Raw genomic sequence first — 14,005 nt, forward strand, 5'->3', positions numbered from 1 at the left:
AATGTGTCCCTAAAAGATGAAAATGCAAAATTTAATCTCCGAAAGTATAAAAAGTAACAAATATATTTGGATATTAATAATTATTGTATTAGAGAGAAATTAGGGAAAAAGGGATTAAAAAACAATAAAATACAACTCAAGATTTGAACTCTTATACTTTGATTATCTATCTATTAATTCATCTATCAAATTGTTAATTAATTTTTTAATTAATCAATATAACTACTTATTTTTTAAAATAAAATAAATTTCTTTAGTTTTATGATATAAAAAATTGAGTTACCATTTAAAAAAATGAAAGCTATTTATTTTTTGAAATTTTTTGTTTCTTCAATTAATTATTAATTTTTATTACGTACTTTGCCACAATATACCAAATGAAATGCAAGGTCACTGTAACCCCTGAATCAACGAGAGATACAATTCTATGTCCTAAAAGCAAAGAATAAACCTCTGTATTAGTTTTTTTTTTGTTTTGAAGTTAACCTTTGTATTAGTTTAAACATTATTGTATTTTTTATTTAAATTTATTTGGATTCTTTATTTGTTAGTAATTGTTTTCATTTCATTCATATTATGTATAATAAGTGTTGTCTTGAGTGAAAACACATAAGATTTATCTAAGAGATTCTTTTATATTTGATATATATATATATATATATATATATTATTGATTAAGGAAAAATACTTATAATTTCACTTTAGTTTTATCTAGTTTAAATTTTATGAGACTTTTTTTTTTAAAAAAAATAGTTGATTAAATTCTTTTTTTAAAATAAATAAATTTGACCTCACGGCCGGTTGTGTTTTTTCTACTCAAAACTCTCAACATATTATTTTCAATCTAAATATAAGGACACTTAAGTTGAAATTGGGATATGAAATAATTTTAAAGATTAAAAGTGAGAAATTTAGTAGAAATTTAATAAAATTATAAGATATAAGATAAAAAAAATTAACCAAAGATTAATGTTTCACAAGGAAATCAAAATAATAAAATATATATATATATTAAAAGGAAATTTAAAAAATATATTACATAAGTACTAAACAAATAGGAACAATAAATTACAAACACATAATAATAATAGTAATAATAATTAATCACAATCTATTATTAATATCCGGATATATTTATTGCACCTTTTACACTTGGACTAAGTCTGACGTTAATAGCCGAATATTTTTGTCCCATTTTTTACACTTTCATGAACTAAATTTTATATTTTCATCTTTCAAAAACACATTTATCAACGAATTACACATTAAGGAACAAAATGATTATTTACCCAAAAAAAAACAAATATAAAGTGTTATTTTTGAAGCCATCGTTTTACTTGACACAATTGACAATACCAAGAAATTAAGCGCATAAGCTATAAACCAAACCATCGTGCAATTCAGAAAATTGGGTAAAATGAATGCTATGAATCGTTTTATTCCTATATATCATAAATACGAAAGTAAAGTTGGGATGAAAACAACTTCCAAAAATACCGGGTAGATTTGAACTCTATATTGCCTCTAGTTGTCAGTTTTGTACTGTTTCCCCTACTATACATTTGGAAAGGTTAGGAACTAGAGTTCTTTGTTATTTCTGCACAGCCAACTGTTAGCCACCCTTGCTTGGATTAAAGACTGATGGACTATTTACCAGGTCATAGGAAAACTCTATCCAAAAATTACCAGCTGAATAGCTGGCTTCTGTACAAGGAAAAAAAAAACTGGCACCAACCATATGAATATCAACAGATTGTTCGTTCAAGGAAATGACAATTGCAATTCTGCCATGTTAAGTCACAGAATCCTCGGTGGTCTCAACACAATCAGTTGCAGGGCCAGTCAGAGAATCCCTGGCAGTCTCAACACAATCAGTTGCAGGGCCAGCAGATGATGAAGGAGAAGATTCCAAATTACAATTATCCGTGACTGAATTCTGTAATTTTTCTACAAGCAACTTACGGATTTTCACTCTCAAATTGGACGCCTCTTGAGGTTTGAACCATCGCCTTCCAAACTGTAAGTTGACAAGTATCAGTCAACAAAACTCATTATTTGAAATGAAATCGTCTTAACAAAGAAGCAGACAGCTATTACCATATCTAAATCTTTCATTTTCAGTCTTTCCGGTGCCTCCTCCATGAAACGTTCAATGAAGTACAATACAAAAAGACCACAGTCATAGTCATTCTTCTGTTGGGGAACCTGGTGCAGTGTGTAAATGCAACAAGATGAAATATTAGAGGACATCTCAAAATTTTAGATTTTTTAATAAAAAAGAAAAAAAGCATCACTATAATTATCGAAAAACTGCACAATAGTTTTCTAGCATCAATTTTAAGAATCTAACTTCAATAAGCTGAACCCACGACATGAAATTTTGAAACAAATTCCAATATCATTTTACGTGAAAGCTAAAAGTGTTTTTTCTATCATCTGTCAAGAGACTCAGTCTTCAAATGTTCCAAAGAAGAACCTCATTCCTTCAAATGTAATCACTCAGAAAAAAGTCTCAACAACTTCAACACCAAATTTGTTTCATCATGGATAGCAACAAGCTAGAAAAAGAACAGGCATGTGATGGGTGTATTAGAGGTCAAATATTAATTTCGTTAAGAACAAATGGTGACAGATATGTTGTCTTCAAACTATCATATCATAGATAGTATCATACTATGTTAGCACATTATTCTAGATTTACAACACGCAAGTTTACCTGAATGATTTGAGATTCGATTCTACGAGGAAGGCACTTCCATATTCTATCCGCAATTGAAACATCTGAAGCCATGTCTTCTCGATCCATGTAGTTCTTTTCTTCAATCAAATAGCTACAAAGCGTAATTTCACATCAATAAGTTTGATATTTAAATTTACGATAAATGCCTAGAAACATACAATCAGGACATAGCATTACAATGAACAGACAAGGTAAAGTTGTATTCAACCTAGCCAGATGGCCAGCGACTAGATAAAACAAACAAAATAGGCTTTTATTGATGAAACCATCAATTTTACTCAGGTCAACTGGTTTGAGTGAAAATTTATCATGCACTTTGAATGTGCTAGCCAAGTGACTAGGTTAGTGATTTTTCAGAACAGTTCTTACAACTATGTAACAGATAGACATAACTAGACCAACTATCAATAAGAATACAAGTGGCTACATTATCAAGTTTATTTCATTAAAACTACACTTATCAACCAGAACGTTGCAACATGTCTTTCAAATTCCCCCTCCCCCCCCAACCAAAAAATGAAACTCATTTTGCTGCTGCAGGGAATGCATATAAAATATGTATAAGTAGAAAAATCATCAAAAGAATTTCAATTAAAATTCTGAAGTCTGAAGATATTTAGAATTAGATGCATACAAGTTGTGTTAATAAGCAAAAAAAATAAAAATTATGATTACCAACTCTAAAAGTAAGTTTACAAATATATAAACGTGATTTTGAAATAGAATTTAGAGTGTTGTGAAAACTTTTATTTCCATTAGCAAATGGTAAATCAAAACACATGATTTTTTCTCCAAATATGACAATTTCATCAACTTCGCAGCTTACAAAAACACTTGATCATATAATCATATTTGTTGCCTACAAAAAGACCTCATCAGAATTTTAGCATAAAAAATATAAATCTTGCCAATCCTCACAACCAACATAAAAAAAATTATAGCACAAAATAGTAGTGAAGTGGCAAGATGTGGTGTTTGAAATTGTATGGATGAAAGCACTTCTTTAATCTCACCTTTTAATATTATCAAAAACTGATTTACTAGAGTGAAGACCCAAAGAATCCAAATGAAGTATGATTGGCCCCGATTCATCTTCTTTGTCTGGGATGCAAATAATGATCAAGCTCCAATGAAGGCTGGATACATGAAACATGCGTAATAAACCCAGAACTGAGTAGAGGGGCAGGTAAGATATATATCTAACAATACGCTCCAGTCAAATGCAAAATTTGGGCAGGAAGTGCATGCTAGAATAAAGCATAGACAAATGAGTATAACAGTAGCAATATTTCTTATAAATAATATTAAGGCATAAGAAGAGATGCTTAGAATATATATATACCAAAGAAAACCAATAAAGCATGAAAATCCCTTGGAGCATCCACAAAAGTAAACAAACAAACAAGAAAAGAAAAAGAATTGCCCAAAAGATAAATTAAAATCAAATATCTGAATGAAAGAAAGGTTTTCAGTATCAATTTTCTGAATAACAATCATACAAACAGACTTGCATTATCTACACTTATGCTAATAACTACTTGCCTAGGATAGAGCTAAAATGCAGAAAATAAATGTATCAGAAAAAAGAGACAAATTTGTTAAAAAAACGAAATAAAAGGAATAATATGTCCTAAAATAGTACAGTTTATAATTATATTTAATACTCTCCCTCAAGCTAGTGAATGGGCATCAATCATTCTCAGTCCATGCTAGTAAGATCCCAAAACCACTCTATGGGTAGTCCATGTCTGCCAATTGATATCCCGATCGATCATATGCTATGGTTATGAATTCTCTGTCCAATTTCTCCCTGATAAAGTGCCACTCTATCTCAAACCTGTTTTGTCTTGACATGCTAAATTAGGTTATGATATGTACAAATGCTAATCACCAATTTGATGTTGCAAAATTGTTTCATAGGTGCCTCATATTTTACATTAAGGTTATCTAAAATGATCATCCATAACAACTCAAACTCATTGTGCCACGGCTCAGAATTCAGCCTTTGGACTTGACCCAGCAACCACATTATGTCTCTTACTCCTCCATGTTACTAGGTTTCTACTCAGAACCATACAATAATCAAATGCTGACCTATTAATAATTGAACATGCATAATTTGCACTTGTGTACACTTCCATGGAGAGATTTCTAGTTTTCCACCTTCCTAAATAGCAATCCTCTTTCAGGTGTGGCTTTATAACATTAGCTAACAATACTGATATCATTCGCTAGATCTGGTCAGGTATGTCCCAGGCAAATGATTTCACTACTAACCATTAATGGTGAGTTCTATCAACCTTGACACTCTCTTCATCACTCCTCATTCAGTGGTTTTACTCAATGAGTACACCAGTAGCCTTACATGCTATCAAAGATAATTTCCTTAGAGAAATAAGGATAACTTTCTTGAAGTAGGCAACTTCAATCCCAAGCAAGTACTTTAACTAATACCATTTATTTCAAATTTAAGTGTAGTTTCTCAATCAACTCATCACCTAATATAACGATATCATCCACATACACAAATAGGACAGTGAGTTACCTTCTTCTGAATGTTTAAAGTGGCGAGTAATTGCAGAAATAGAGATATTAAATCAAGGTGTGATAATAAATAATCGGGAAACCAAAAATACAAAATAAAGCTAATCAATTCCTAATCCTAATTACTATAATTAAGGTAACTAATTGGAATCCCACAATCCTTGCCAACACTTCCCTCAAGCTAGTGAATGGATATCTATCGTTCTTAGCTTGTAAGATCTCAAAACCATACCATGGGAAGTCCCTTCGTGACTGTTATCAATGGTGGATAGTCGAGTGGAAGGCCAAGTTTACGTCATATAAAGAACCCCATTGTGCCTTCTAGCACCACCATGGCAGGCCTCCCTTCACAAATTGCCTATGGCAGTTGGCAGAAAATCCGTCATGCCATTCCGCCATGGCCGCTATTTAACAACAATGCTTCATGAATACATTTGCCAATTGAAGTCCCAAGATGTATGCAATAGTTATGGTCCAATATCTAATTTCTCCTTGATGAAGTGCTAGTTTATTTGTGTTTGGTTTTATCATGTTGTAATGGGTTGTGTGTGATACTAATAGTACAGTTATTATCACAAAATAACCTCATAGGATCCTTTACTTTAAGGTCAACGAGTATAACCTCCATCCATAACACCTCAAACTCCATGAACCATAGCTCAAAACTCTACTTGGCACTTGACCTAGAAACTACAATTTACATCTTATTCCTCTATGTCACCAAAATTTCCCTCCCAAAAAGCATACAATATCCTAAGGTGAACCTTCTGTCTACAACCGATTGTGTATACCTCCAACAATAATTGTCCTTTCTTGAATAATAGTCCCACTACTTATAATCAAGTGTGCTCATTTAGTTCACATGAAATAAGGAGGTAACATTTTAGCTCAAATATCTAAACATTGATAAATGATTCTTCACAACAGTCCCTTTTGTCAAGTGAATAGTAGTTTCTTCAGATAATGACCTAATTCAAAGGAAAGCACAAAAAAGAACTTCTCACCATTTACAAGAATTATCATTTACAAACAATAGTTCAATGCTAACAAGAAAACTTACTCCTCGTGTATTGGAATCAAAACATAAGCCTTCTGAAAAATATTTACACCTTTCCACCATCTTCGGAACTTTGCAAAGATCTCTCTATCACTTTGCTAGATATTACAATAAATAATAAATTAGAGCATATACCGAAAAAAGTAGAAAGTGACGGGAAAGTGAGGAAGGCGAGGATAGAAATTAACATTAAAAACAAAAGCATCTTTAAAACAAATAGAAAATCACCCTAACAGATTCTCATATTATTTTCTGCTACGATAAGGACTTGGGTATTATGGGGTGCCTAAGTTCCACATCAAGTAGTATGGAATGCTCGGTGAAGTACTTAAGTGGCTTGACTCTCCCCTCTTTAACAACTAGCTTTTAAGGGAGGGTTTCCCAAGTGTATAGGTACTAATCGATTTAACGTGCCTTAATCTATAAGAAGGGCAGTTGTCCTATGTACCTACCTACAGCCATGGTTATCAAACTCACAAATTGACTCGTAAACTTATACGATTCCCAGGGTAAAAAGTTTGCCACCAAACCATTTTTGCATAAACTAGGGTAAACTCGGTCAGACTTGAACAAAATTACAAGTCTGAGCCAAAATTAACAAGACTGTGAACTGTGATGAGACTCTAACCAGCCTGACTGATGTGTGACAAGCCTCTAACAAGCTCGCAAAGACTTGTGATGACTGCACAGTGGCATGCATGATCCGGCTCGGACAATCTGCAGAGTGGTGTGTAAACAAGGCACCAATCTCTAACAGAAACTTCCATATTGTGTGTGAAAAATGAACCAATTTGACTTTAACAATGTTGAATATTCATTATTTTATGGCACTACTTTCATGTTTTGATACTATGATTAGGTTTCTAATATTATTTGTATTAGGTAAACTCTTAAGAGTCTATGACTCGAGTCTACACTCCACTACTTTGCATGGAACCCATGAGTTTGACAACCTTGCCTACAGCACAAAAAAGCAACATGAGGAAAGTTTCTAGAAAACTACAAAATGATTGCACATTTGTATAAATTACTAGTTTTTGTTACCAAAGGAGTGTTATTGGGTCAGCAATTCACATTTTATGCATTGCTGATCAGTTACCTAAATCTCAAAATATACCTTCAAAATTATCAAGAAAAACACATTCAATAACTCAAGAAAAAGTACCAATAACTGATTAACCAGTACTTAAACCAGTCAAGCAGAAAACATTTTTCAATATTTTAAATGGAACAATCAATGATGCATTATATCATAATGATTAAGAGTATGCTTACTGAGGAAAATAATCTCTGTGCATGCACATAAATACAGCAATGAATTAGCAGGAAGACAATTAAGCACCTTGTAGGAAACAGCTTCTTTAAGCTTCTTGTAGAAATATGTATTGAAAAAATGGTAGGCAGATAACGATCTATTTGTCAACAATGCTTGTTGCTGCAAATATCTAGCCAATTGAAAATGCCATAAGTAGAGAATTCAGAAACTAAACATGGAAAATATATCCAAGGACTATTACTAAACATTTTATCCAAGTAGACAAAAAACCGTCAAGGCCTACACAAAAGTTCACTAGGTTTGCAGTAAGTACGGATGTCAAATGGGCTAACCCAATCTACCAAAAAACGGATTGGATTGGATTAAACCTGTTTTTTAAGATTGCTTTGAACACGACCCACCCTTGACCCATTAGGTGTAAGTGTATATGAGTAGTGTATACGAGTAACTCAAGCTCAAACTCAAGTTTTGATTAAGGGAAAGAAAATAATCAATGTATAAATGAACCAAACAAGTCAAACTCAAGCTTCATATTTTTAAAAAGCTAAGTACAAGTTTTAAATTTACTTCATTTTAAATAAATGACCAAAACTTAGTATCTTCTACTTTTGCAAACCTAGCATCAACTTTAATTTCTTGGCTTGACTTGATACTTTGACAATGCCCTTATCAGTATACATTACTCCAATTTGGTTGGTCAAAAGCCATGAAAACATCAAATTCCCAGGTTATTATTATTACAAATATTGAGTTATGAATAGTACATCAACCCATGTTTCGACCACTTAGAGGGGTTAGTTCCATTAGATCAGAAAGTTATAAAAGAAAGGGAATATACGATCATATTAATAAAATTTAAATTATTTAACATCCTATTAAATATTATATATTTACACAACATTTGAAATTTAAGAGCCTGTGTTGGTCCTGCAATATGCATGATCACATTGGATCTCCAAATATAAGAAAAGATGTGAAATGTATGTGATATTTTTCCCATTCGAATGGGCCTTAAAATGCCATCACATTGGTCCTTGAAGGACAAAACTTATTGGCATTAATCATCAAAGGACCAATTTGATGTCCTCGATAAATGGAGGGCCAATGCGAAGTTTCTTATCTCATTAGAGGACAAAGATGGGTGTTTGTCAAAATTAAAACATGAAGAGACTAAATAAATTATGCAGAAATTATTAAATAAACTTAGACGATCCCCTATAATTTTTTAAGAAAGAACCAAAAAAGTTCAATCCTCTTCAATGTCTTACCAATAAAGCATGCATTGATTTACATTTTTTCCATCTATATTCCTTACAAATTAAATACAATGAGCTAAGGGTAACAAAGGAAGAAAGATAGTATATTTGTGCATTTTTCTCTCCATCACAAAAAGAAAAATTCTTAAAAGGACCTGCAAAGGGGAAACTAGAGAAGGCTAATTTGACTTACTGAATGTAGAAGTTCATAATAGTTGATGTTAAATAGCCTTCCGGGGCAAGGCAATTTGTGTCTGTGAAACAAATTTCAACGCACTCTGGATCATCTCTGAGCCATCACAAAGTTAAGTCAACAAGTCATGCAAAGTAAAAAAGACAAAATTATAGTTGAATGACCATGTTACTGTATAATTCTTTAGAATTACCTTGATGGAAAATAGATCTTAGCTTCTTTCAGGCTGAAAAGAAACAGACACAAATCAAATAATACAAAGGATTTTGTGCGCATATTGCAAAAGATGAAATGAATAAATAAACAAATAAAAGCAATCAAATTCACTTACTATTCAGGAAATTTGTTTTCTGTTTTCTCCACAATATGAGCTTCATCGTCGTCGTATTCGTCGTTGTTGTTGCCGCCATCATCGTCATCAACATCCAGAACAATGGGCAGACCCTGTTTAAAACATGTAATTTGTAAGTACTCAGTGAAGCTAAAGATGTGTCAGATCATCAACAAATTACTGATTAAATTGGGATTTGAGACCTGTATGCTAAATGTCATGAGCGAACAATATAATATGAATGGATAAATAAGAAAAAATAGACACACCTTCCTGGACCTAGAGCCATCTAATTGAATTGCCTGAAAAGCATCCTTCCTACCATGCCTGTAAAGAGAAAATAAGAATCCAACAACATGAATTTATTCATTCAGAAAACCTATAGCTAGAGCCAAAACTAACAAGCTATATCTGCCACCATCTTCAGCATAAGCAGAAAAGGGTGCAGTCATGCAGAAGAGAAAATCATATGAATAATTAATTTTCGGTAGAAAGCGATGCTGATGTGATGACCTTTGAACACAAACTTATAACAAACAGGAGTGGAACATAATTGCAATACATAGAACACTTAACATTCTTATCTTATTTTGAAAATCATAGATGTACTAATTTAAGCATGAAACATCATACATTAATCCCTTTCTAAGACAGAAAAATATCTCAGAAATACTTAGAATGTTCATAAATCAATATGGCACTTGAACTCTATAGAATACTAGGAATAGCATGAGAGAATTCCTCTCAGCCCCTAATATTTTATATTAAAAGATTACAATTCAAATCCCCGATCAAAGTACCATGGAAATTTCATTGGAATCAGGTGGGGGAAGTGAAAAATAAAGTAAGGAGATAACTACCCCTTTGTGCTTTTGGAGGAAATGGACTAGCTTTTATTGTGTACCCTCAAATATCCATAGACACCATACCAAATATAAAAGGATACACAACCTCATGAAACAACGAATACCCTGGTATATTCTTATCTAATTGACACTGTCAAATATGCACTACATCGGTTTTATGAATGGCAAAATATACATTTCAAGTAAACTGACGATGGCAAAATGACTAAATGAAGTGACTAAATACGTCAACATCAAAATCACCCAATAATATTACCATTCTAAAATGAATTCGAATGAAAAACCACAAGACATTTTCTATTACACTTTTGGGTAGCATCTTGGCAGATTTCTCCCATTATTCCGCAGACCAAAACTGGAAGTTGCTCTGCAAGTTTTACCATCACTAAAAGTATTACGTTTGGAAAGTTTACTGGGGCATTGAAACTGCAGTTGTCTTGATGATGATCGATGTCTCTTTCTTCTTCTAGGCTCACCCTTGTCTTGTATTTTCTGGTAGTCACTATGTTTGAAAAGTGACATCTCTTTTCTAAATGCATCAGAAGCTGTACAATTAGTCTGCTTAAAAGGTTAAAGTCAGATAAGGTAATACATCAGGCAAGTTTGAAAGGAAAAAATTGAGTAATTTACAAATGATGCAAAGGACCTTACATTATCTTCCATTTGTTTAACAAAGCAAGATGTAAAAGTGGATTGTGACTGAGCTTGAGACAACAAATTCTCTTCTCTCAAGTCATTAGACACACCTACAAAAACAATCAGTTTCTTAGTATGCAACAAACACATATTTTAATCATATCTTGTGGCCTGCTTTACAACATGGGTATCAATCCTGGATAACAGCGTGGAGCAGATGACCTTAAAACTGCTATAGCTGGATAGTGAATAGTGGGTTGGCCGCTATTGTGAAATTTTAGATACAAGTTAGAGAGCAAGAGAAGCTAAAAAGTGAGAAATGACTGCAGAGGTCAGGGATAGATGTAAAGTACATTATTTGAGTTCCATAGTACCAAAGAGCAACTCTGTGATGCAATCACACTATACCACGCAATTGAAAACTATGCTTTACAGATATACCATTCCAAAACATCAGGTTTCCAATGATATCTATAATCTCGTAAGGACAAAAAAAAACTTTTTTCCAAAAATGACACTTAGTAGACTATAACCAAGATATTCTCCCATCTTTTCAATAGAAAATCATTAATAAACAGGTCCCAAATGCAACACCATTGCCATTACACCACAAGAGCATTGGCACTAAAATTCACTTATAGATCAGTTTCAATAGCCACTTTCTTGGAGCAGTCACAAAATATCACTAGAATCCCTACTAGCAAGAAGCTTGACTTTCAAGTTTCAACCCATCCATACCTTTGTTGCCCATCTAATCCTACCATTACCATGCAAACAAATAGAACCCTACATACTCCAATGTTGACCCATAACAGGAATCACTACATATTATAATTTAAAAAAAAAAAAAAAAACATACCCTCAGTAACAGCATCTGTGCTTGAAGCTTGTCCGGGTTGCGGCTTCCGGTCCTTGTCATCTTCCTGTTCTACAAAGGAAAATGAAAAATCAAACAAAACATAAGCAACTAAACCAAAAGCAACAAATAACACAAATTACACCAACAACGAAAAAAATTCAAAAACCTAGAAAATGAATGGCTCAATCAAACACAATGTCACAAAAAAAGAAAAGAAAGAAAGAATAAAAGAAAAGCAGAACCTGGCGAAGACGCTGTTGTTGCTCCCGGTGGGTAAGTTCCTGCTGGTAGCGGTCGATGGTAGCGCGAAGCTTGGTGCCTTTGTCGGGCAAATTCTTGCCGGTAACGTCGAGGGTTCTCTTCTTGCTCTGAATCGACTCCCTGAGCTTGTGATCGGGAATAGCGGAGAGGTCGTCCTGATCGGCGGAGGAGGAGGCCGGCAGGATGTCGTAGTCGCGCGGCGGCGAGTCACTTTGGAACTGCCGGCTCCAGTCAATGGGGAGAGGACTCTTTGGTTTTTGTTGTTGCCGCTGTTGTTCCTCCATCGTGCATTTGAGAGGAGAGTGAGTTGAAAGTGTTGGGTTTTTACGTTACTTGTGAAATTGTTGAGTGCAGAAATTGAAGATAGAAAATGGGGGCAGTGAGTGGCGCGCCACCACCACACACCACACTTGTGTGTGGTTTGCTCCTCGTCTCCTCTGTTCTTTCTTCAGCCCCCCCCTTCCTGCTCTGCCCAATTATTTTGGGAATCGTTCTTCCCTTTTTTATGTTCCAATAAATATAAATATAAATAATAGTGGTGAACGGGTGAAGCTATAAGGTCAGTCTAGTAATGAATAAACTAAAAGTAGATATAAGAAAACTTAGATTTGATTATATCGAAAATAATAATCAAATCTAAGTTTAAAAATGTGTCTTTCAAGAAAGAGCATTTATTAATTCACCATGATCCAATTAGTTTGTGTGGTTGAATCACATCCAACCATGAGTCATTTTTAAGGGATAAAAACAAATGAGGTTAAGTGGGTTGGTAGTTGATATTTCTATCCGCAATCCAACCCGTCAAATTTAGCAAGTTAAACTGGGTGATTCAATGGGTCGGACCCATTTCGTTGTCCCTAATAGATAAGGCAGCATTTGTGAATTTCACAATTTTAGGTTTTATTTTTGGATGATTCAATGGGTGAGACCCATTTCCTATGTAGCTTGAATGTTAAGGTTAACTCTTCTTATATTGTTTTTGAATATTCTCTAAGATTTGAATTTCAATAATTTAACGAAAAGAAAGGTTTTTTTAGTGTAAGTACAACCTTTGATCAAAAGCATGCTACACGTTGAGGATTTGTACAAGGAAATGACATAAGTAAAAGTAAGCAAAAAAGCTTAACAAGCTTTTAGAGAGTGTGAGCATATTTTAGGAAATAAAGGACACCTACTTCTTCTTTCTCCTCCGCAAAAGTATAGATGTGAAAAGCAGGTAATGTGTCAAGCTTCCCATGCATTAAATGAAGTCTCAAAAAGCGAAGAAACTCAAGGGCTCTTTCTCATAACGGAAACATCTTTTCTAATGCCTATATACATACATGAAGAGAAGATCAAATTAAGAAGTTAACAAATATATTTTGGACCAAACCTTTTAATCTAAATGCTCAAATTAACTTATTCTTTGCTTTGCAAAACTATTGCAACTTGTGCTAAACTTTTATATCCTCACTTTGGGAGTTGATTTATTGTACTTTCACAAACATTTAGGGGGGTGTATTGGATTGGGATTTTGAGAGAATATTTTGACAAAAATAATCTTGAAGATTTTAAAAGATTATGTGGGATTGTATTGATTTTGTGGGATTTTAAAAGATTTTTTTTAAAAGACTTTTTACAATCAGGATTCTTAACCCAAGATTTTAATGGATTTCTAACACAGATTTTTAAGATTTCAAAGTACTTTATGGATTTTTAAGATTTTGAAAGATTAATACATTTTAAACAAAAAAATAACGGAAGTTACAAAAGTGAATGAAAAAGATGATAAATAAATTATAATGTTTGAATAAAGAAAATAAAAACGATAGAAATTTTAAACCTTTTAATAACAAAGTCATTATTGCCTAAAAAAATAATAACAAAGTGATTCTCACTTCATGTTCGCCTAATTATTAGCATTTATCCACATATCTGAACCTATATTAGTCCTCCATATATTAGCATCTTCTCGTTCCTGCTCTTGTGTTTGAACAATGGGTTCAT

At 33.2% G+C, this 14,005-nt stretch overlaps 1 protein-coding gene across 3 annotated transcripts; it reads right to left on the reverse strand.

The window, feature by feature from the left end:
• Positions 1-1,408: 1,408 nt before the first annotated feature.
• On the reverse strand, positions 1,409-12,538 carry LOC114423165 (ubiquitin-like-specific protease 1D). Of its 3 annotated transcripts, XM_028389799.1 has the most exons (15): positions 12,001-12,538; positions 11,759-11,822; positions 10,915-11,009; positions 10,568-10,821; positions 9,667-9,724; positions 9,398-9,510; positions 9,260-9,292; positions 9,067-9,162; positions 7,684-7,786; positions 6,345-6,439; positions 3,754-3,876; positions 2,717-2,831; positions 2,098-2,205; positions 1,963-2,017; positions 1,409-1,853 (listed from the first exon to the last, which is right to left on the reverse strand). In XM_028389799.1, the coding sequence occupies exons 1-15, from the start codon at positions 12,301-12,303 to the stop codon at positions 1,843-1,845; spliced, it is 1,626 nt and encodes a 541-aa protein (XP_028245600.1). In that variant the 5' UTR covers positions 12,304-12,538; the 3' UTR covers positions 1,409-1,842. The 3 variants fall into 3 exon arrangements, with proteins under 3 accessions (XP_028245600.1, XP_028245599.1, XP_028245601.1); XM_028389798.1 differs by having other exon boundaries at positions 1,409-2,017; positions 12,001-12,537; XM_028389800.1 differs by having other exon boundaries at positions 1,409-2,017; positions 11,759-11,827; positions 12,001-12,133.
• Between the last annotated feature and the right edge of the window lie 1,467 nt (positions 12,539-14,005).

This window comes from Glycine soja, chromosome 8 (genome assembly GCF_004193775.1).
Source record: "Glycine soja cultivar W05 chromosome 8, ASM419377v2, whole genome shotgun sequence".
NCBI classification, from domain to species: domain Eukaryota; kingdom Viridiplantae; phylum Streptophyta; class Magnoliopsida; order Fabales; family Fabaceae; genus Glycine; species Glycine soja.

Bases quoted from the DNA above. Each gene is read 5' to 3' on its own strand.
- LOC114423165 (XM_028389798.1), bottom strand. From the start codon at position 12,303: ATGGAGGAACAACAGCGGCAACAACAAAAACCAAAGAGTCCTCTCCCC. The intron at 11,823-12,000 runs GTTCTGCTTTTC...TTTGTAGAACAG, and splicing joins AACAACAGCGTCTTCGCCAG to GAAGATGACAAGGACCGGAA. The intron at 9,163-9,259 runs GTAATTCTAAAG...GTGATGGCTCAG, and splicing joins AAGATCTATTTTCCATCAAG to AGATGATCCAGAGTGCGTTG.